This window comes from Mus caroli, unplaced genomic scaffold (assembly GCF_978045245.1).
Source record: "Mus caroli unplaced genomic scaffold, Mus_caroli_1 scaffold_3, whole genome shotgun sequence".
Lineage (NCBI taxonomy): Eukaryota > Metazoa > Chordata > Mammalia > Rodentia > Muridae > Mus > Mus caroli.
In genome coordinates, this window is record NW_028227258.1 from 154,055,267 (window position 1) to 154,075,989 (window position 20,723).

Below are 20,723 nucleotides of genomic sequence, written 5' to 3' on the forward strand. Positions count from 1 at the left end.
GATTCTGAATTTCTAGTAAGTATGACTCTAACCTTGATTATGGCTAAAAATCCTCTTTAGCCAAAAAGTTAAATTAAAACACAGCCTCCACTCCCAGGGAAGCTGTAAGCCTTTCTGCAATTCTCAAAGTCACCTCCCCCACACCAGGAGCTCTAAGTCTAGCCTGACAGATTCTCACCTTGGCCTCACTTTCAAAACTTTGGAACAACTCTATTCCCATCCTTTAAAGTTATGTGTAATAACATCCTGATTCTACTTATATTTTGAGGATGATCATTTCTCTAGGGCATCACTTAGAATATAAAGTTAGAAGTTGTCTCCAAGGAATCCAGGTACATAGTAACAGAAGGTAAAAGTTTATGATTGATTTTTACCTATCTTCTACAAAATTAATTGCAATTTAGGTTTAAGATAGGCATATCAAGTGGCTTTATTCATCAATCTCATAAAAGTGACAGTGTTTTCCCCCCAAGACTACTCCAAATATCAGTTTTCTCACTAAAGAAAGAAATTTCAGTATTTTCCTCACCAGTGAAGGATTAAATTGTATATTCTAACATGGGTTTGTTCGAACAGCATAAATTAAAAATGAACCTGAGTTTGATCTACCTTTATATTTCTAGGATTTGCTGGGAACATTTATCTTCCAAGAAAATATAGCCTCTGATCATATTGCTTAAACTAACAGTTTTAAGTTATTTCCTAGATTCCATATTGCCATTCCTATATTAATAGCCAGTGCTGTCCATGTTCTCTGTCTTTCTAAAGTCCTGTTTATTTCAGCACTGGTTGACTTGCTAAGGATAAGAGTCATTACTACCAATTCTGAGGTTACAAATCTGAACTGGATCATTACTCTAATGAAGTCTGTGGTTCAAGGTCAAGAAAAGGAATCATCTGGGTGTGGTTGGCTCACATCAGTTATGCTGGCAATAGGCAGGCTGAGACACATGGAACTGATTTCCAGGACAGCTTGAAGTTTATAGTAAGGCTTATCTTGATAAGTAAATATTTAAAAATATGTGTTTCACATGGTAAGATAACCTGGTTCTCTTAGTTAGGACTTTTACTGTTCTGATAAAACGCAATGAACAAAAGTCAAGTTGGAGAGGAAAGGATTTATTTGACTTACACTTCCACATTGCCGTCAATCATTGAAGCAAGACAGTACAAAGAAGGAAGGCAAGAACTCAAATAGGGCACCTAGAGGTAGGAGCTGAGGAAGAGGGCTTGGAGAAGTGCTGCTTACTGGCATGATTTCCATCGCTTACCCACCCTGCTTCCTTATAGAACCTAAGACCACCAGCCCAGGGATGACACCATGCAAGATGAGCTGGCCCCCTCCACTTTCAATCTCTCAGTAATAAAATGTCCTACAGCTCAGTCTTACAGAGGCGTTTTATTAAATGAGGCTCCCTCCTCTTAGATGAGTTGAATTGGTGTCAAGTTGACTTAAACTATCCAGCACAGGAGTCTCATCCTGTGCACCACAGGAAGCAATGATTGAAATATCTAAATCAAAATATGGCTCTGGGGTGGATGGATGAGGGACATTTGGTCTTCTCTAATATCTCTCCATAGCTAATAATCAGACATGTATTTGCAGTTCAGATTTGACTGACAAAAAGAGACTTAAAGTTTCTTTCTCATTCAGATTAGTCAAATATCTACCTCCCCACCCCAGAATGTGGGTCCTAATTTCCCACTTTCTGTAGCACTTACTTTAGAAAAACTTTGAATTGTGATTTCTTTTGCTGGTCCTAAGTATCCTTTAAATGAACTGATTGCAAGTACTTTAAAAAGATACCAGTCAGGAGCACCCATATTAAAGAACTTACAAAATATTGACCAGGTGCCCTATTTCCCAATCCCTATGGGAGAGAAGAGCCTAATTTAGATTGAGGAAATTAAGAAAGATGAGCTGACTACATAACCGAGCCTCTCTCTGGCCCACTGGTATCTTCCAGCATGTTTCCACCAGATCACCTGACAAAATCTTTTCACTTAGCAGTTGAGTGAAAAGTTGAGTCCAACTAGCCTCCCCTATGGAAATTGTCTCCATTAGATCATATTTTTTTTTATTTTTGCCTTAGATGGTGTACTGCCAGGTTTACTCAAGGAAAAAAAATGGTTTTTGCCTAATAGCTCACTCTCGTGGTAGATTATAAAATAATAGCAATTAGTAAGTCAGTTTCTAAAATTAAACCATCGCCAAGAAAGACTGAATAGTGAAAATGTCCTATGAAGCCAAGCTAAAGAAAAACTCTGAATCTTTAAAAAATGTTCCTCCTTTTTATTGATTATAAAAGTTATGCCCAAATGTTTTGCTTTTATTGTGCACAAGTGTTACTGGCTATTTCTCTTCATGAAAATGTTTTCCAATTCATATCAAATGTGTCATGTCACAAACAAAGAAACACATAATTCTTTAGAGTTATGGAAATATAAAGCAACAGCTACCTCTACATTCCAAATGAAAACTATTGCTTCGAAATCCTCTAGAAGGAACTAAAGCAGAAGTTAGGGATTTAACAAATCAACCCAGAATTATGAGTTTATTTCATTCCAGTTAAAATAAATGTCATCAAGAAAATAACAACAAATGCCAGGAAGGATTTGAGGAAAGAAGAACAGTTAAAATTATTTGGTGCATGGTTGTGGATGTTGCTTTGTATAAAATGCTTGCTACTCAAGCATTATGGGTAGTTTGGATCATCTGAAGCCACATGAATGTTAGCAATATTTTCATATTTCTGGTAGTAAGTTATTATCTTTAAGCAGAATATATTACATATTTTACCCCTGGAGTTTAATCACTCTAACTTAATACATGTTTTTACAAATAATACAAAGTGTTATAGTATTTTTTAAAATATCATTTATTTCATAATAATGTCTTATAACATAATTCCAAAGATATGTATGGATTTACTTTCATTCTTAAAATAATTTTATGAAATAAAAGGACTTAAAAATGTACTTTTTATTTAAATGTTGATCAAAGACATTTTGAGTTTAAATAAACTGGAAGGAATGTAGACATTATGTAAACTGGAAGGAATGTAGACATTAAAGCTATACCTCAATTCTTCAAATTTTAATTGCATTCACGTTAACAAGGAAATTTGCCAGCAAGGGGATTCTTATTATCTGCGGCTGGAGAATTTGTACAGACTGGCTGATTTTCAAAAGAATGACGAAACAAAGGTTAAGTGAGAGAAATTAGAATAAACATCATCCTAGGAAATGCCCATCAGTCACTTTCCTAATTAAATTTCAAGGTTATTAATCACTTAAGTTATGACCTTAAATTTAGAAAGCCTTAAATTAGCAACAAGCTTCCACTGGACTTAAGACCGGAGATTTTACAGGGCCATTTTGGTACATTAGCATATTTCTCAGTTGTACTATTTTCAGATACAATGTATCTTTATTATAGGGAAATCACATTTTCAGTGGACAAAACCTTCTCATATTTAAGGAGGTATTTTTGTTGCCAAATCTTAACATTTTTTTGTTGGCCAGCTTTTACTTTCTTTTCTGAGTCAAAGCTTAACTGTGAGTGATGACTAGTTTTATGTCACACTAGGCAGCATCTCCTCTAAAACTGATTAGAACTGTCTTATTAAATCATGAATCAGTATTCAAGTGTATATTTTGAATAGATGAATGAATACATTCCATTATGATATTCTGTGAATTTTCCTTTTAAATACTAAACTCGTTAGCACAGAAAGGACTTTCTGAACAAGACATTGATAGCATAATCCTTAAGACTAACCAATAGGAACTGGAACATCATGAAGCTGAAGAGCTTCTACATGGCCAAGGACAAAGCAACAGCCTTAATAACGAAAAAAAAAATCCCTTTACCAACTATAGTTACAACAGAAATAGGAATAGTGCCTAGATTATATAAGAAATAAAAAATAAACATTCAGAAAATTAACAATCCAATTAAAAATGATATATACAACTAAGCAGAATACTCTTAAAAGATATAACACAAATGACTGAGAAACATTCTAAGTGAGGTCAATCATAACCCCAGAAGACAAAAGATAAATATTGTATGTTTCTGTATATGTGGATACTAGCTTCTAGGCTTTCTACATGTGACCTACGATTCAAATAACCACAGAAGCTATGTATATAGTGAGGCACCTAGAAATGGGATGGATTATCTCAATTCAGTGAGTAGTAATAGAATATAGTGTTGTGGAATGATACTCAGGCAACTAGAATAGAGGAATTAAGTGGAGAAGGAGATAGATGAGCAGGGTAAAAAAGGAACAGGTAACACTAAAAGTCTTTTGCAGAAACATATGTGAACCTATTACTGTAAAATCTTCTTAAAATATTCATATACAAGAGAAATTTAAATAAAGCCACCCTATAATGGAGGAGGCAATGCCCCTCCTAGACATCTTATGCCACCAAATAAAACCTCTAGTGCTAAGAAAGGGTTACATCTTATTGAGTAATTGGCCAAAGGAGTCTAATTGATCTGTCAATTACTACAAGCTGTTTCCAAGGTTACTGAATCCCTTCCACAATCTAATGGGAAAGCCTGATTGCTAAGACAACACTTACTTATTTATGCTGCTGAACTGGAGAAGTCAAATAGGTGCTCAGGTAGAATTTTCACCCCTACTGACTAATTTTTATGTGCTGCAGGATATTTTGCACACTATTGGAAGATAAAGGCAATGATCAGTAACACCCAGCTACAAAACCTAAAATACAAGAGTGACAGGCCTGCATGATACACTCATAAAATAGTAGCACAAATGTTATGAGAGCCACCAACCACTTTCTGATTGGATTTAAGGCTCACTCCATGAAATGAAACCCATATGACATTAATACAGTGGTAAAGAACTTGAGATAGAGAGGTCACAGGCCTAGAGAAAACCTACTATTATTATTCTGCTAAAGAACATAGCAAAACCAAACCAAAACCAAAACCAAAACAAAATAGACTCCTAATAACATATTGCTCTACCTGTAGATCAGAGCATTTTCAACCCTAGTCCAAGAAATTTCCTCTTTCAGTGCATGGCAGTTAACATAGGGACCCACAGCTAGATAATCTGTAGAGAGACTTTGGAGCGTGCAGTCAGAAATGAGATGTCTTAACGAATCTCTCCCCTGCAGACTCAAGGATATATGATGAAGAAGAGGGAGAAAGAGCCAAAGGTGATGGATGATTCTAACAAAGCAGTGTCTTCCAGATACAAGGGAACTGGTACAGATAGGAACTCACAGAGACTATGGTGGGATGTGCAAGAACCAAGCAGGGTCAAGCCAGATCACATCCCAGCACTGAGATGGGGAAAGGGACACAGGGTTCCACCAGTAAAGAAAAAGCTACCTGCAATTGTTATCTTCTAGTAAAGGGAAAATAATTTTTTCTAAGGAATATCATTGAATATATCAACCATGCTCCAGGGCAGATCCATGTCGAGGGGTAATTGGCAAAAAAAAAAAAAAAAAAAAAAGGCGAGCTTTGTGATTTTTGTTGGCTTTTCTGTTTTGTTGTATTTTGACTTTTTTATTCTTACTTTTTTGGTCTTATTGGGATTGTTGTAAAGTTGTTCTTATTTTTTGTTTTGGGGGTTTGAGAGAGAGATGAAAAGAGCAAGAGACAGAGATATGTTGCAGGAAATATTAAATGAGTGGCACCATCCCCCACTCTACCCAGCTACTCTCTGCTCCTGCAGTCTTGCTGCATCTGCTAGCCCCATGCAGTGAGTGAACATGGTTCTCCTGCTGCGGATTCTATCCACATTCCCAGTCATCCAACCCCTGTCAGTGGTCCCAAATCCAACCCAGTAAAATAAAAACTCTAGAATCTTATAATTAATCAGTAAGATTTATATATCAATAAATTCTCAATTCACAAAACATCACACAATTTACTCAGAACCAATTGATATAGATATAAATTGTCCACCTAGATAAGACAAATTGTCCTGTAATTATCAATCCCTTATAAGATATTCATAGCTACCTGTGACTATTTAAAGCCACATGGAATCTGGATGTCTTCCTCTCCTTCCATCTTCCTCCCTTCTCTCTCTGTTCTCACTCTTTCTCTCTGTGTCTCCTCTTTCTTCCCCAAAGTTTTCAGTTCCACCTTCCTTTCCACTGCTCAATCACAGGTTCTAGTCTTTATTTTACACATTAAGGTGGGGATAAACTTCACAGCCCCTCCTGGAATTAGCATCAAAATACAAAGAGCACCAGAACTAGCCACAAGAGAGATATGGAGCTAGGTGGGCAGGCTGGTGAGGAGGATGTGGGGGAGGAGTAGAGGGAGGCAGAAACATGATAAGAAATATGCACAGATTTTTTTAAATTAAGAATCTGAGATTACTTTTGTTGTCACATACTTTAAAGAGAAATTTGAAAGTCAAAAATTCTGTTTGACTAATGACATGAGCATCTGTGTTCATTACCACTAGTTACAGTGAGCAAACAAAACAAAACAAAATGAATAAAAGACCCATAAGATACATGGGGGATTTTATTTGGCTTGGAAGCCAAGTGATGGAGAATTACTTATAACAACAAGCAACTGATGGCTTCAGTGATGAGATATATCCTGAGTTGTTCATATTTGGTCCCCTTCCCATTTCAATTTCAGTGAACTTCATAAAACATCCTGGTAAGGAGTTGCAGCTTCCTACTTCAAGGTCCTAGGACTCTGCTGCTTCATTCCTTTGCTTCCCGTGTTGCACTGAAGGTTTGTATATAACACAAGGAAATCCACTATTTTAGATATATTGCTATTCATGAGATTTTCACATCTATAAAAGTTAAGCTCAAGCTAAAAACAATTCTAGGTAGAATATTCCCCTTAAATGTAATTAGTGAAACTCTCTCCTCTTTCACTATAGGACCTGGTGTCTAGGACACTAATTTGTAGGTGATGACAAAGTGTCACTCTTTGAATGTACTGGCAAAGAAGCTCATTTTCTAAGACAATGCAGATCTTGCAAGAAGTTTCCAAGGAAACCAGTTGAGGCTTTAGCATAATCATAAAATTAGCAGTTTTTGTTTACTGCTTCCTATAGCAGAAAGACATAGATTTCCATTATCGAAGAAACTCTTAGTATATCACAAGAAGCATCCTGGGGCTGTTACAAGTACTGGTTTTAGAAACCAGAGGAAATCTATGCTGCTGAAATAATCTATGTTCTTGGCCTTAGTGCTAAGAGGGTAGGACTGAACACAGGAGCCCCTGTGGGAAGTTTGGACATGAAACCAATTTTCATGTAGGATGGCAATCCAATTTAACAAACAAAAATAATGGAGGTTACTCAATTGAAAGGTTTATCAATTGTGAGTTAACGTTTATTAAACTTTGTGTATCATCTTACACTGTGCCAGAAATATGCCTTTTCTTTTTTTTTAATTTTTAATATTTTTTATTACATATTTTCCTCAATTACATTTCCAATGCTATCCCAAAAGTCCCCCATAGCGCCCCCCACTTCCCTACCCACCCATTCCCATTCTTTTGGCCCTGGCATTCCCCTATATTGGGGCATATAAAGTTTGCAAGTCCAATGGGCCTCTCTTTCCAGTGATGGCCGACTAGGCCATCTTTCGATACATATGCAGCTAGAGACAAGAGCTCCGGGGTACTGGTTAGTTCATCATGTTGTTCCAACAATAGGGTTGCAGATCCCTTTAGCTCCTTGGGTACTTTCTCTAGCTTCTCCATTGGGAGCCCTGTGATACATCTAATAGCTGACTGAGCATACACTCCTGTGTTTGCTAGGCCCCTGCATAGTCTCACAAGAGACAGCTATATTTGGGTCCTTTCAGCTAAATCTTGCTGGCAGAGTTCAGGGCCTGAAAATCATCACAGAAATTGGAACTCATAACAGCTCTTGAGAAGGCTTGTGCCTCAATTAGCACAGGACAACTAAAAGAGAGAAAGGTGATGTAGATGTGGCAAGTTTAGAATAGTAAAAATGCCTAAATAGCCTGTACATGGTTTATTTAATAGACAATAAAATAACAGTGATTTTACTAGAAACAAATACAAAATGAAACAAAGCAGCAATCCCCTTAAGACACAATTCATGTCTATTTTTACAGTGGAAAACAATTCCCAGGTTGATGGTAGATGAAAGTCATGGTAGAGAAGTTCTTTGGTTTTGACTTTTGCTAGCACTTCATACCAACTTCTGAACATCCAGAAGAGGAGGTGGAAAGCCTGTAAAAGCCAGAGAATCCAAGCATTGACTGTCAAATTGTAACTTCTTTATTGGCCAGGAAAGCTGAACCCTCAAAATCTGAACAGTATGGTAGCCTAAGCAAGAGCCAAATGATGACAGTTGACATAACAAGTGTGTGGGAGAAATCTCCCTGGACTTTAATCCTCAGTGAAAAGCTATAGGCAATTAGTAGCTACCAAGAGAGGCAGAATCAGTCTTCCCCCAGAGATGAGTCTCATACATGGCTGGTTCCAAAATATAAACATTATGAGCTGAGCAACATTAAAAGGAGCAGCAGGTTTTGTGTGTGTGTGTGTGTGTGTGTGTGTGTGTGTGTGTGTGTGTGTGTGTGTGTGTGTGTGTATGTGTGTATACTTATACATGTATCAATGTCAACTACAGAAAAAGAGATGGTGGGATGTTGGAATTGATCTGTTAGGAATGGGAGTTGTAGCACAGAGAATGAATATGATCAAAATACACTGCATGAAATTCTCAAAAGAATTAATAAGCATCCTTTACTCCAAGGTGAAGTTCTCAATTTTAACTTAGATTTTAGTACTGCATAAAAGAATTATTGTAGTTAAAGTGTTGTCATTTGCTGCTATTTTTGGTATAGTTCAGATATTACTGTTTATAAGAAGGATTTCTGTTGTCTGCTAAAATGGATCTCATTAGCTTTTCTTTTACATGTTGTATGCCATATTTAATTAATTTATTTACAGTTGATTTTTTGACATAAGATTTGTTTCTTTATACTAGTGTTGTTTCTTCAGTGTTTAAAAATAATTGTGGCCTATTATTTTTAGTTCACATACCTTATAAAATGAAACATCAATTCATTCATAGTTTGGCAGAAATAAGCATACTACCTGTGTGTCGCAGCAACCACTGTCATTCACACAACTCCACTGGTTCTCAGTCCTGAGGTCTTCCTGCTAGGATGAGTCAGCATTAACCTAACTCCTCCACAACGGAGCCATACATTCTACCAAAGTGTCTCCAGACTTGCCTGTCTCCTATGCTACAAGCTTTCAATCAAGCTTTGACTCAACTGTGTTTGTCAGATGCAAAGGAAGATTAAAATGATATCCTAGACTACCCGACAGGAAGTGAATTTCAGAAACAAATTATGCAAAGATTTTATCATGATATGCTACCAAATAGCCCACAGACTCTTGACATTTCATTAACACCAGGCATTTAATGATTTTTTTCACAGCAGTGTGAAATCCAGAATCACTGTAAGATGCCATAGTGAGCTTGAAAGCCTCTTTCCTTCCTTGAGAATTATTCTAGTTTGCTATGACTGTGTTGATTATTTTAGTTCTTTCAGTTGAATATGATGTTTTGATCATATTTGTTACCCTTCCAAAACTCCTTTCAGATCTATCCTCCCTTTCCTATCCACCCAACTTTACAAAAAATGTCACCAAGAAAAATTTGTGCTGATCTTTGTCAATATATGGTTTTCAACTAGAGTATGCTTGACTTACCAAGATTCTCTACATTCATTTCTAATTATAACATAAATATTTACCAGCAGAAAGATGTCATGTGGCAATTATACTTACTATATAACAATTTATAGAAAAATAAATACTCCTAAGTTTATCTATGTAATATGGAAATTCATGTAAGTTAAAGCTATATGGGGCTTACTTAATATCATCAGTCGTAACTGGCTTTCGTATTTCTTGATATCTTTTAGTGATCAAAAAGAAAAATGACCATTTGTTTTGTATAGAAAAAAATCCAGCAAAGAGTGGTTAAAGGTTGAAACTGAACTTGAGTTTGGCCAAAGGTTAGGAGTGATTCTGTAGGACAGGCTCATAGTGAATTTACACAGGAGAGTAGTACTATGCTGTGCTAACCTTAGGATAGCCCGTAGGCTCCCAGTCGACTGTTATTATCTTCTAGAAAGATGATGTGGACGACACAGAGAGGGAGATCTGGGCCTGTCAGCAATCCATGTCTCTCCCACAATATTCTTCTTCCAACAGTCTCCCTCTACCACTGTTAGCCAGACTTTACAGACTAACAGCAAAACCACTTTATAGGAATTTGTCAGAAAGAAAGAGAGGTGTGGCATCAGTCACTCCCCCACAATCCTGTTCTCACAAGCTCGCCACGTGGCTGAGATTCATGCTAAAGCTGATGCCCAGGAAGAGGCACTTCCATTCCTTCATGGTGTTTGGTTTCTGAAGTCAACACCCTCACAGCAAACCCTCCCCGCCATTTCTGATGAGTCACTGACAAGTGTGAGGAGACATGCAGCATAATTCAGAGAGGAAAGAAGATGCCAATCACTTGTGTTAGGTTATCCAATCAGCTGCTCAAAAGTCAAAAATAGAAGCTAAGACTAATTCCCACAGCACTGTTGGATCAGAGCCCATTGCTTTGAAATAGAGAGGCTCAGGCATTTTCAAAGCTTGGTTTGGCTTATGTTAGGGCGACATTCAGGAAGAGATGCCGTAACAAGGTATCATTATAAACATCTCACACAAATAGTAAAGATGGAAAATACGTAGTCACTCTCACTACTACAGAAATTACAGTAAGTTTTGGTTTTTTTTTTATTGTTTCTGTTTGCTTTCGAGACCAGATCTTGCAGTATGAACCAGCAGCAAGGAGTCTTCTTGCCCTAGTCTCTGAGTATGTGGATTACAAGCATACAACACCACACTTAGCTTATTATGTTATTTTTTAAATAATCACAACTATCCTAATTTTTCTGTTTTTAATTGTATAAAAGAAGTTGACAGAGGAAAAGAAACTTATTGTAGCTCACCTTGCCAGCAAATGAGTTAAAAACCAAATTTCATTTGACAAAGTGAGACCCTAAGTGGTAGCAAAAAGAAGGGAAAACATTCAGAATTTACCACAGGTACATGTCTACAGGCAACAACACTGTGGAGTGATTTTGCCAATTAAATACAAACTATTTCAATCCATGAGTTTTAAGTATATGACACAACACTCATTTCTCCATCTTTACATTGAGTGTTTCTCCTGCCTTGCACATGACAGGTGAAACATCGTCATGCACTGAGTAGTTACATTCCATATTTCCACTTATGCTTCCCATATTCCAAGCACTAGATAAGTCAGCTTAAATAATAAATGCTGGCATTTTAAAAATTGCCTCAAGATAAACTAAAAGGATGCACCAGAAAGAAACAAAGAAAAGGCTGAAGAGCTACCATAAAGCAGGCACATACATTTGAATTTTAAAAACAGAGCTTGCTATAGATTACGTTAGACACAGTGATCCACTTCTGGAACCAGAAACTTCCCATCAATTCATCTCTTCTGCAAGATGTGACATCTGTGCCACACTGATTTTGAAATTACAAAATATGTGAAACTTGAAATCTCCCAATATTTATATAGAGTATGTTTCCTTGCAAACTACAGATGAAAAAATGCGATACTATCTCCTTATTCAGAAACCTTTTATTACTTGGGTTCACTTGCAAGATTCCTGCAAATGGCTTGGGAGGAAAGATAAATAAATACTCTCCACAGAAGGTCAGAAATTTTAAAGTTAGCTTCCATACTCAAACAAACATATGTGCTTATTCATACTTCCACCCAATATAAAAGTCATTAAGTTTTATGTTATAGATACATAAACCACTATGTCTATAACCACATAACTGTGGCTTGAAGTTTATAACCATAGCTTGCAATCACAAGACAATTTTTTACTTAATACATACTTAGTACTTACCAACTTTTTTGACTGAATAAATTATGGCATACACATAGAAATTTAGTAAACATTCCTAGATTGTTGTAAAGCATAATGCAAGCTAGCAATGCAGTATACTACTGAAAGTGTTCTGCACCTAAAAATTGCAAAATATAGTACATGCATAGATAAAATAGCTTTCAACTGGAATGAAATCCTGCCTCATAATGGTACAGATAAATTCTGAAAGCATCATATTAAGTGTAAAAGCCAAACATAATAAGATAACTAGTGCAATAGTTCCACTTTTTGTGACACAAAATCGACAAATTGATAGGCACAGAATACAGAGTTTACTAGGTAGCTAATGGGACAGAGAATGATGGATTCCTATTTAACATATAAAAAAATTTGTTCAGGATGACAAAAATTTCTGAAAATGGATAGCATGGCCTTTGTACAACATAGTGACTGTATGTAATTAAAGTAGTTTAAAATGAAAAATTGATGTGTTAAATTGATTTCAAATTTTATGTAATTAAATAACTAAACTAATTTTAAAATAATATACCCATCATATATGTATATATCCATGTTCTAGTTTCCTTATGTGCTTACACCTTGGAACATTTTAAATAATTATAAAATATACTATAAAATATAAATTTATTACATGAGTACAGATATTATAAAGATTTAAAAATTACAATCACTTTTTGTGCTTATGCAATTACTATATTTTGGCTAGAAACCAAAAGTGTTAGGGGGCATATAAAAGAAGTGACAGCTGAATGTGTCCTTTTGAGACTTAACCTCCCCTTCTTGAATTACTTCTAGGTTACTATTGTTCTTACCACATGTGTTTGAATCAAGAGCAGCGATGCCAGCTGGTTACAGCCTCTTTACAAGGCAGCTAAGAATTTCAATGCATTCAAGGTGGTATGTAGCTCCTTAGACTGGAAACTGTTTGGCTGATGACTGTAATTTATTATCATTTCCTTCACTGACAAAGACAAACTCCTGCACATAGCAATATTATGAATAAATTAGACATGAAGGAGATGTACAGTTTTTTAATGATAAATGAGTGTGTTTCAAAGTGGACTACAGCTGTCAGTTCTGGCCATGCTCAACTGCACACTTGTCAGCACAGAATTCTGAGTCCTTTTGTCATGAAAATGCCATGAACATTTGCCATGGATGCACATAGAAGGTGCTGCACAGTTGGTTGAGGTAATGCGCTGATTTCAGCCCCTGTCTTCATCGTTGGTCTTCCTTTCCTTTCCTTTCCTTTCCTTTCCTTTCCTTTCCTTTCCTTTCCTTTCCTTTCCTTTCCTTTCCTTTCCTTTCCTTTCCTTTCCTTTCCTTTCTCTCTCTCTCTCTTTTCTTTTCTTTCTTTCTTTCTTTCTTTCTTTCTTTCTTTCTTTCTTTCTTTCTTTCTTTCTTTCTTTCTTTCTTTCTTTCTTCCTTCCTTCCTTCCTTCCTTCCTTCCTTCCTTCCTTCCTTTCTTTCTTTCTTTCTTTTTTCTTTCTTTCTTTCTTTCTTTTTTCTTTCTTTCTTTCTTCCTTTCTCCCTTTCTCCCTTTCTTTCCTTCTTTCTTCCTTTCTCCCTTTCTTCCTTCCTTTCTCCCTTTCTTTCTTCCTTTCTCCCTTTCTTCTTTCTTTTCTTTCTTTCTTTCTCTTTCTTTCTTTCTTTCTTTCTTTCTTTCTTTCTTTCTTTCTTTCTTTCTCTCTCTCTCTCTCTTTCTTTCTTCTCCTTATAAAGAGGCAGTGCACATTCACACAATGAATAGTTCAAGACAGAAAGAACTATGGGGATTTAGACAAAGGAGAAGAAAGCTTATCTTATCAGACAAAGGAGAAGAAAGCTTATCTTATCAGAGAAGGCTTCACATAAGATGTGACAACTATGAATCTCAAGGCATGCAGGATGGCTAAACTGGTAAAGATATAGAGTCCTGATATCCCTGATATCAGAAGGCATGCACTGGAAGTGACTTTATGTTGGGCTGGCATGGGTGAGTTTCAGAGGGTTAGAGGGAAGCTGGATGAGCTACCACCCTGCTTGGTAGGGATTATTTATGATAACTACAAAAGGAGGAAAGTATTGGAGAGCGCTATCAATCAAGGCACCACTGTTAATGTTAATGTAGCTTTTGGTGTTTGTATAAGACAGGAAAAGCTAGAAGAAGCTGAAGAGAAGGGTGACCCTGTAGGAGGACCAGCAGCCTCAACTAACCTGGACCCCCCAGATCTCTCAGACACTGGACCACCAACCAGGCAGCATACACCAGCTGATATGATGCCCCCTGAGACATAATCAGCAGAGGGCTGCTAGGTCTGGGTTCAGTGAGAAAAGATGCACCTAATTCTCAAGAGACTGGAGGCCCCATGGAGTGGGAAGATCTGGTGGGATGGAGTGGGGGGGGTGGGGACATCCTATTGGAGACAGGTAGGGCTGGGGAGAGGAGGTATGGAATGGAGAACAGTCAGAGCGGGATAAAATCTGAAGTGGAAAAAAAAGACTAAGAAAAATCAACAGAAAAAAAGAAGAGAGACAGGGTCTCATACTTTCACTGAGAGTAGCTCAAAACTCCAATATGATCCCATTTTCCCTATTCAGTCTCAATGGAGGCACTGCATAAAAAAAGAATGAACCTCAAGCTGTACAACAGAGCAATTGTTATAAAAACTGCATTGTACTGTTACAGCGACAAACAGGTAGATCACTGGAATAGAATTGAAGACACAGAAATGAACCTACACACCCATGGTCACTTGATTTTTGACAAAGAAGCTGAAACCATCCAGTGGAAAAAAGACAGCATTTTCAACAAATGGTGCTGGCTCAACTGGCGTTTATCATGTAGAAGAATGTGAATTGATCCATTCTTATCTTCTTGTACAAAGCTCAAGTCTAGATGGAGCAAGGAACTCCACATAAAACCAGAGACAGTGAAACTTATAGAAGAGAAAGTGGGGAAAAGCCTCAAAGATTTTGGGCACAGGGGGAAAATTCCTGAACAAACACCAATGGTTTGTGATGTAAGATCGAGAGTTGACAAATGGGACCTCATAAAATTGCAAAGCTTCTTTAAGGCAAAAGATACTGTCAATAAGACAAAATGGCCACCAACAGATTGGGAAAGGATCTTTACCAATTCTAAATCTGATAGGCGACTAATATCCAATATATATAAAGAACTCGAGAAGGTGGACTGTAGAAAGTCAAATAAAGCTATTTAAAAATGGGGTAAAGAGCTAAACAAAGAATTCTCAACTGAGGAATACTGAATGGCTGAGAAGCACCTGAAAAAATGTTCAACATCCTTAATCATCAGGGAAATGCAAACCAAAACAACCCTGAGATTCTACCTCACACCAGTCAGAATGGCTAAGATAAAAAATTCAGGTGACAGCAGATGTTGGTGAGGATGTGCAGAAAGAGCAACACTCCTCCATTGCCGGAGGGATTGCAAGCTGGTACAACCACTCTGGAAATCAGTCTGGCATTTCCTCAGAAAATTGGACATAGTACTACTGGAAGATGTAGCAATACCTCTCCTGGGCATATATGTAGAAGATGTTCCAACTTGTAATAAGGACACATGCTCCACTATGTTCATAGCAGCCTTATTTGTGATAGCCAGAAGGTGGAAAGAACCCAGATGTCCTTCAACAGGGGAATGGATACAGAAAATGTGGTACGTTTACACAATGGAGTACTACTCAGCAATTAAAAACAATGAATTCATGAAATTCTTAGACAAATGGAGGCATCTGGAGGATATCATCCTGAGTGAGGTAACCCAATCACAAAAGAACTCACACGATATGCACTCACCGATAAGTGGATATTAGCCCAGAAACAGAATACCCAATATTCAATTTGCAAAACTCATGAATCTCAAGAAGAAGGAAGACCAAAGTGTGGATACTTCATTCCTTCTTAGAATGGGAAACAAAATACCCATGGAAGCAGTTACAGAGACAAAGTTGGGAGCTGAGATGGAAGAAAGGACCATGCAGAGACTTCCTCACCCAGGAATCCATCCTATGAACAACCACCAAACCCAGACACTATTCAATATGCCAGCAAGATTTTGCTGACAGGACCCTGATATAGCTATCTCTTGTGAGTCTATGCCAGTCTCTGGCAAATACAGAAGTGGATGCTCACAGTCATCTATTGGATGGAACCCAGGGCTCCCAATGAAGGAGCCAGAGAAAGTACCCAAGGAGCTAAAGGGGTCTGCAATCCTATAGAAGGATCAACAATATGAACTAACCAGTAACTCCCAGATCTGTGCTTCTAGCTGCATATGTAGCAGAGGATGGCCTGGTCAGCCATCATTGGGAGGAGAGGGCCTTGGTCTTGCGAAGATTATATGACCCAGTACAGGGGAATGCCAGGGTCAAGAAGAGGGAGTGGGTGGGTTGGCGAGCAGGGCTGGGGGAGGGTATAGGGGACTTTCAGAGAAGAAACTGGGAAAGCATTTGAAATGTAAATGAAGAAAATGCCTAATAAAAACAAAGAATGAAATTTCTTCCTCTGTCTTTCTGTTCTTCATCACTTCTTTGTAAGACTGTCTCAGGGGCAGCTACTGGCAGCAGTGTGACACCACTCACATTCCTTTGACAGGAGGAGTCACCTCTGACATTTTGATTGGCTCCTGCTAAGCTTCTCATAATGCTGTCTGCCCAACACACAATGTTTGTGTGGTTGGAAAAGCAGCTGCCTGGCTTCAATTCCATCTCTTCAGACACACACGAACACTTGCACCTTGCTTAGCACTTGATCCTGCGAACCATTCGATTATCCCTTCTGTATTTCTGATCTCTCTCTCTCTCTCTCTCTCTCTCTCTCTCTCTCTCTCTCTCTCTCTCTCTCTCTCTCTCTCTCTCTCTCCCTCTCTCCCTCAACATGGGGAGCAATGGAAAAACGGCAATAACTCAATCTCAGTGAGAACATCATCTATGTGTGTGTGAGAGTGCGTATGTCTCTGTCTGTGTATGTTCATGTGTACATGTGTGTATGTATGTTCACTATGCATATGTGTGTGCATGTGTGTATGTGATCCTGTGTATATGTGTCCACGTGTGTATTCCTGTATACATGTGTGTGATGTGTGTATGTTTCTTGTGAATGTGTGCGCATGTTTGTATATATGTGTGCATGTGTGTGTTCCTGTGTATATGTGTGTATATGTATATATGTGTGTGTATGAGTGTAAATATGTATGTGTGAGTGCATGCATATGTGCATGTGTGTGTGTACATTTGTATGTGTGTGTACATTTGTGTGTGTGTACACAAGCACATATCTCTGCTTAAAGCTCTGAACTTACAAATATTCCTCGAAATAGTTTAAACACAACATGGTGCATATCAGGATTTCTTATGTGCCATGTCCTCCTTAGTTGTACCTCTTTAGTTGTTTTCTTCCTTCCCTGCAACGTACCTTCACATGTTGTATTAGTTTCAACTGTGAAAACATTGACAGACATCCTGCCAGCTCACTGAGCACCATCCCCATGATACTGAAGCAATTTCTTGCCAGATATTTCAGTTTCCTCAAAAAGGAAATAGCACAGCCTTTGAATTTGTAGCTGCCAACACAGTGCTCTCAGACATGTCTCTCTCAACCAGAACATATAGGATGCTCTCAGCATCTCTCTCTCAACCAGAACATGTAGGATGCTCTCAGACACCTCTCTCCCAACCAGAACATATAGGATGCTCTCTCAGGCACCTCACTCTTAATCAGAACATCATAGGGATTTTTTCTGTCCCTGTAGGATCAAGTGATCATTATATAATTGGACTTTGATTTAGAAGTCAAATTTACTAAAAAGAATTACATATATATATATATATATGTGTGTGTGTGTTATATATATACATACATATATATGTGTGTGATATATATATATATATAAAATTAGTTATTTTTCAGAAAAATAATTGATTCATTAAGTATTTTAAAATTAGGGAAGGTGAAGGAGTGAGGACTTTTACAATCTTATTCTTAGTTTCCTTCATTAGGAAATCTCAAGTGTTTAATGTGTGAAATAAAAACATATTCAAGATACAGTAATAACAATACACAAACAGAAATAACCTGAGTTCCTGGAAACCCCAGAGAGAGTTCCTGGAGCGGGCTGTTTTGTAGTGGGCAACCTGTCCTTCTGGCCAGATACTGCAGGTGGAAACAAAGGAGCAAACTGAGATCTTCCTAAAGGGAATTTCTAAACCAAGTAAACACACAAGAATTAGCCTGACATCAGAGAATCTCTAACACTGGGAAGGGAACCAGGCACACTTGTCATTTCTAGGTTAAAGGCCCTCCTGGTTTTCACCGATTTACCTTTTCACTGAATAAAATGGCGTGGCCATTGAGTCGAACAGACTTTCCAATTTCAAGTATGGAGATGACAGCTCTTCTTATATACGGAATGTTGGCCCCCAGATTCCACACAATCCAGTTTACTGCAACTACTCTGTTGTTGAGGCACACATTTGCGCCACCCACTACAGCCATCTTACCTGCTTCATAGCTTACTCAAACTTATGTCCCCAGCTGAGAATAAGGACTTGAGCTCGGGGTGGGAAGGGTAGCGGGTGGGGATAGCTCATGTTGTGTGTGAGGGTATAAGGAGCGTGTACATGAGGAGACAAACCTGGGCATGCTCAAATAATCAAAGTCTGAGATTGGGGTCACCTTGGCTTTCTGTCTGCCAACAGGAAAGCCCCAGCTTAGGGTTACTAAGGAATCCTGGGGCATACACACTACTAAACTCTGACAGCTGATTTTCTTACACCCCAGCTGAACTAGAACTATTTTAAGAGAACGGGAGAGTCTGCCATTTCCTTTTCCTGTACCTATGTATGCAGAGAGAACAGCCTGCATTGCCCAACATATTCTGTTATTCCACTCAAGCAAGCCTTTTGGTAGCCAACCAGGGTGACAGCAAGAAAAACACTTAGGGAAAACCATGTCTGTCCTGAGCTGAAAGCGGGACGTTTATTCCTTTGTACAGCTTCAGGGGTGTGTTAAGGGAATAACCAACAAGGAACCTTCTGTGAGGCAAAGCCCTTCTTGGGTCCTTAATGAACTCAGTCATGGAACTGAAGAAGGGAAAAAGATGATGAGATACAGCACCTCTGAAAATCAATGAGCTGATTGGCAGAGAAGATGGAAAATAAAGGGAGAAGTTGCCAAGTGCAGCCCACCTTAGGCAGAACTTGGGAGGGGAGCGAAGTTCTCCCTGCACCCTGACTCCCAAAGGAACTGTATTGAAGCAAGCAGGTGTCACGACATTGAGATGAGAGAAGAAACACACAGGTATCACACCAGAGATGACAGAGAAGCAAGGAGGACGTGTAGGAGAGATTACCGACTACTGCCCCAACTGCTTCAAAGGACACACGCCTCCCAAGCCAGAGAAAGACTGATGGAAAGTAGAAGACACAAAGGTTAAATGGACATTCAGACGGTTTTACATTTCTAAGTCATCAGTATTTAAACCAACCTGCTACGGAAATGGCTGATCGCCTTTAAGAACTGGGGACTGAAAAGCCCCTTTGTTTCTTCCAAACACCTCTTTTCCCATTTCAATTCAAGGCTAATCAACCTTTCACTCCCTTGCTCCATTTCCCACTGTAGAATGCAGCGGGCTAATTGTTTTTTCCCCCCGGGATCCTACAAAGCTAGTCCCAACCAGGCGGAAAGCCGTCTTGGATCGGAAAGCGCGGGCCAGCGGCTTACCTTCCGGATGGAGAGACGCGTCCCGGCTGCCCCTGGCTGCAGTCCTGCCCGCCTGGCCGCGTGTGCTGGGCTCTGGGCTCGCAAGGCCCCCGCCCCACCCGCAGCTGCAGCGGCCGCTGGCTACTCCAGGCTGGCTGCATGAAGTCATCGCCCGCCGGAGCAGCGCATTCCGTGCGAACCGCGGGGGGAGACTCGCCGCTCTGTGTTCCAGGAATTGCGTCTGCCAGCTGCACCCGAAAGACGCTGCTCCCCGGAGTGGGGACTGATTTTCTCTGACCGATTTTACACCCGCAGCATTGCCGGATTGTGCAACAAAACAGAAGGGGCAAACAGACCTTCTTTACAGAGAGTCCTTGATCTCCGCACTCCCCTGTCACTGTCGCTGTTTGGATAGCTCCATCTGACAGTGTAGGTTTCCCACCCTCTCCATCTTCTATATCAGTACTGTTCATTTCGCCGAATCTGAGGGATGATTGTCTATTGAAATAAACAGTCATATACTCCGAAAACATTAAAATGGGTAACCGGCCTTTTAAAGAACCCTCATAGCATGAGTCATTTGATTCTAACACACACACACACACACACACACACACACACACACACACACACACGAGTAAAAACAGTTATGAACGCTGAAGACTGTGGACTTCCATTTTCTTGCTATTGTGATAGAATAGGATTCTTCCAACCCAGTGAAGAGGAGGAGAACAGAGAAATCACCCAAGGACACTGAGAAGGGTCATTCCAGGATTTTAGTTCTGTTTGCTAGTGGACAGATGTGCTTCCCAGCTCTCTCCTTGTACCCTACAGTCTCTGCTTTTGGGCTAGACTGCCTGGCTGAAAGCAATAATATTTGAAAAAACAAGAGGCAGATTTCACATCTGCAGAGAGCTGTAACTCCCAACGGATTTCTCAGAATTTCCCATGATGACAAACTAAGCATGGATGCACACAAGCTTCTTGTCCTTGCTTGCTTTAAATTGGCTCTCCCTCCATGCGTCTGTAAGACCGGAAAAGCCTTAGGTCCC

General features: G+C 38.9%; 1 protein-coding gene across 5 annotated transcripts in view; it reads right to left on the reverse strand.

The window, feature by feature from the left end:
- The window catches only part of Pkia (cAMP-dependent protein kinase inhibitor alpha), a 65,103-nt gene extending 45,223 nt beyond the window's left edge, over positions 1-19,880 (reverse strand). Inside the window, exons 1-2 of one of the 5 annotated variants that reach the window (XM_029475495.2) lie at positions 19,693-19,756; positions 18,046-18,123 (exon numbers count right to left, since the gene is read on the reverse strand). Coding sequence is in view for 1 of the 5 variants with exons in the window: in XM_029475492.2 (XP_029331352.1) it covers positions 19,693-19,840 (148 nt within the window). In the remaining 4 variants the exon portion in view is untranslated. Of the gene's footprint in view, positions 1-18,045; positions 18,124-19,692 lie in introns of all 5 variants that reach the window. The other 4 variants (XM_021158872.2, XM_029475492.2, XM_085836036.1 and 1 more) reach the window with 4 other exon arrangements.
- Positions 19,881-20,723: the final 843 nt, after the last annotated feature.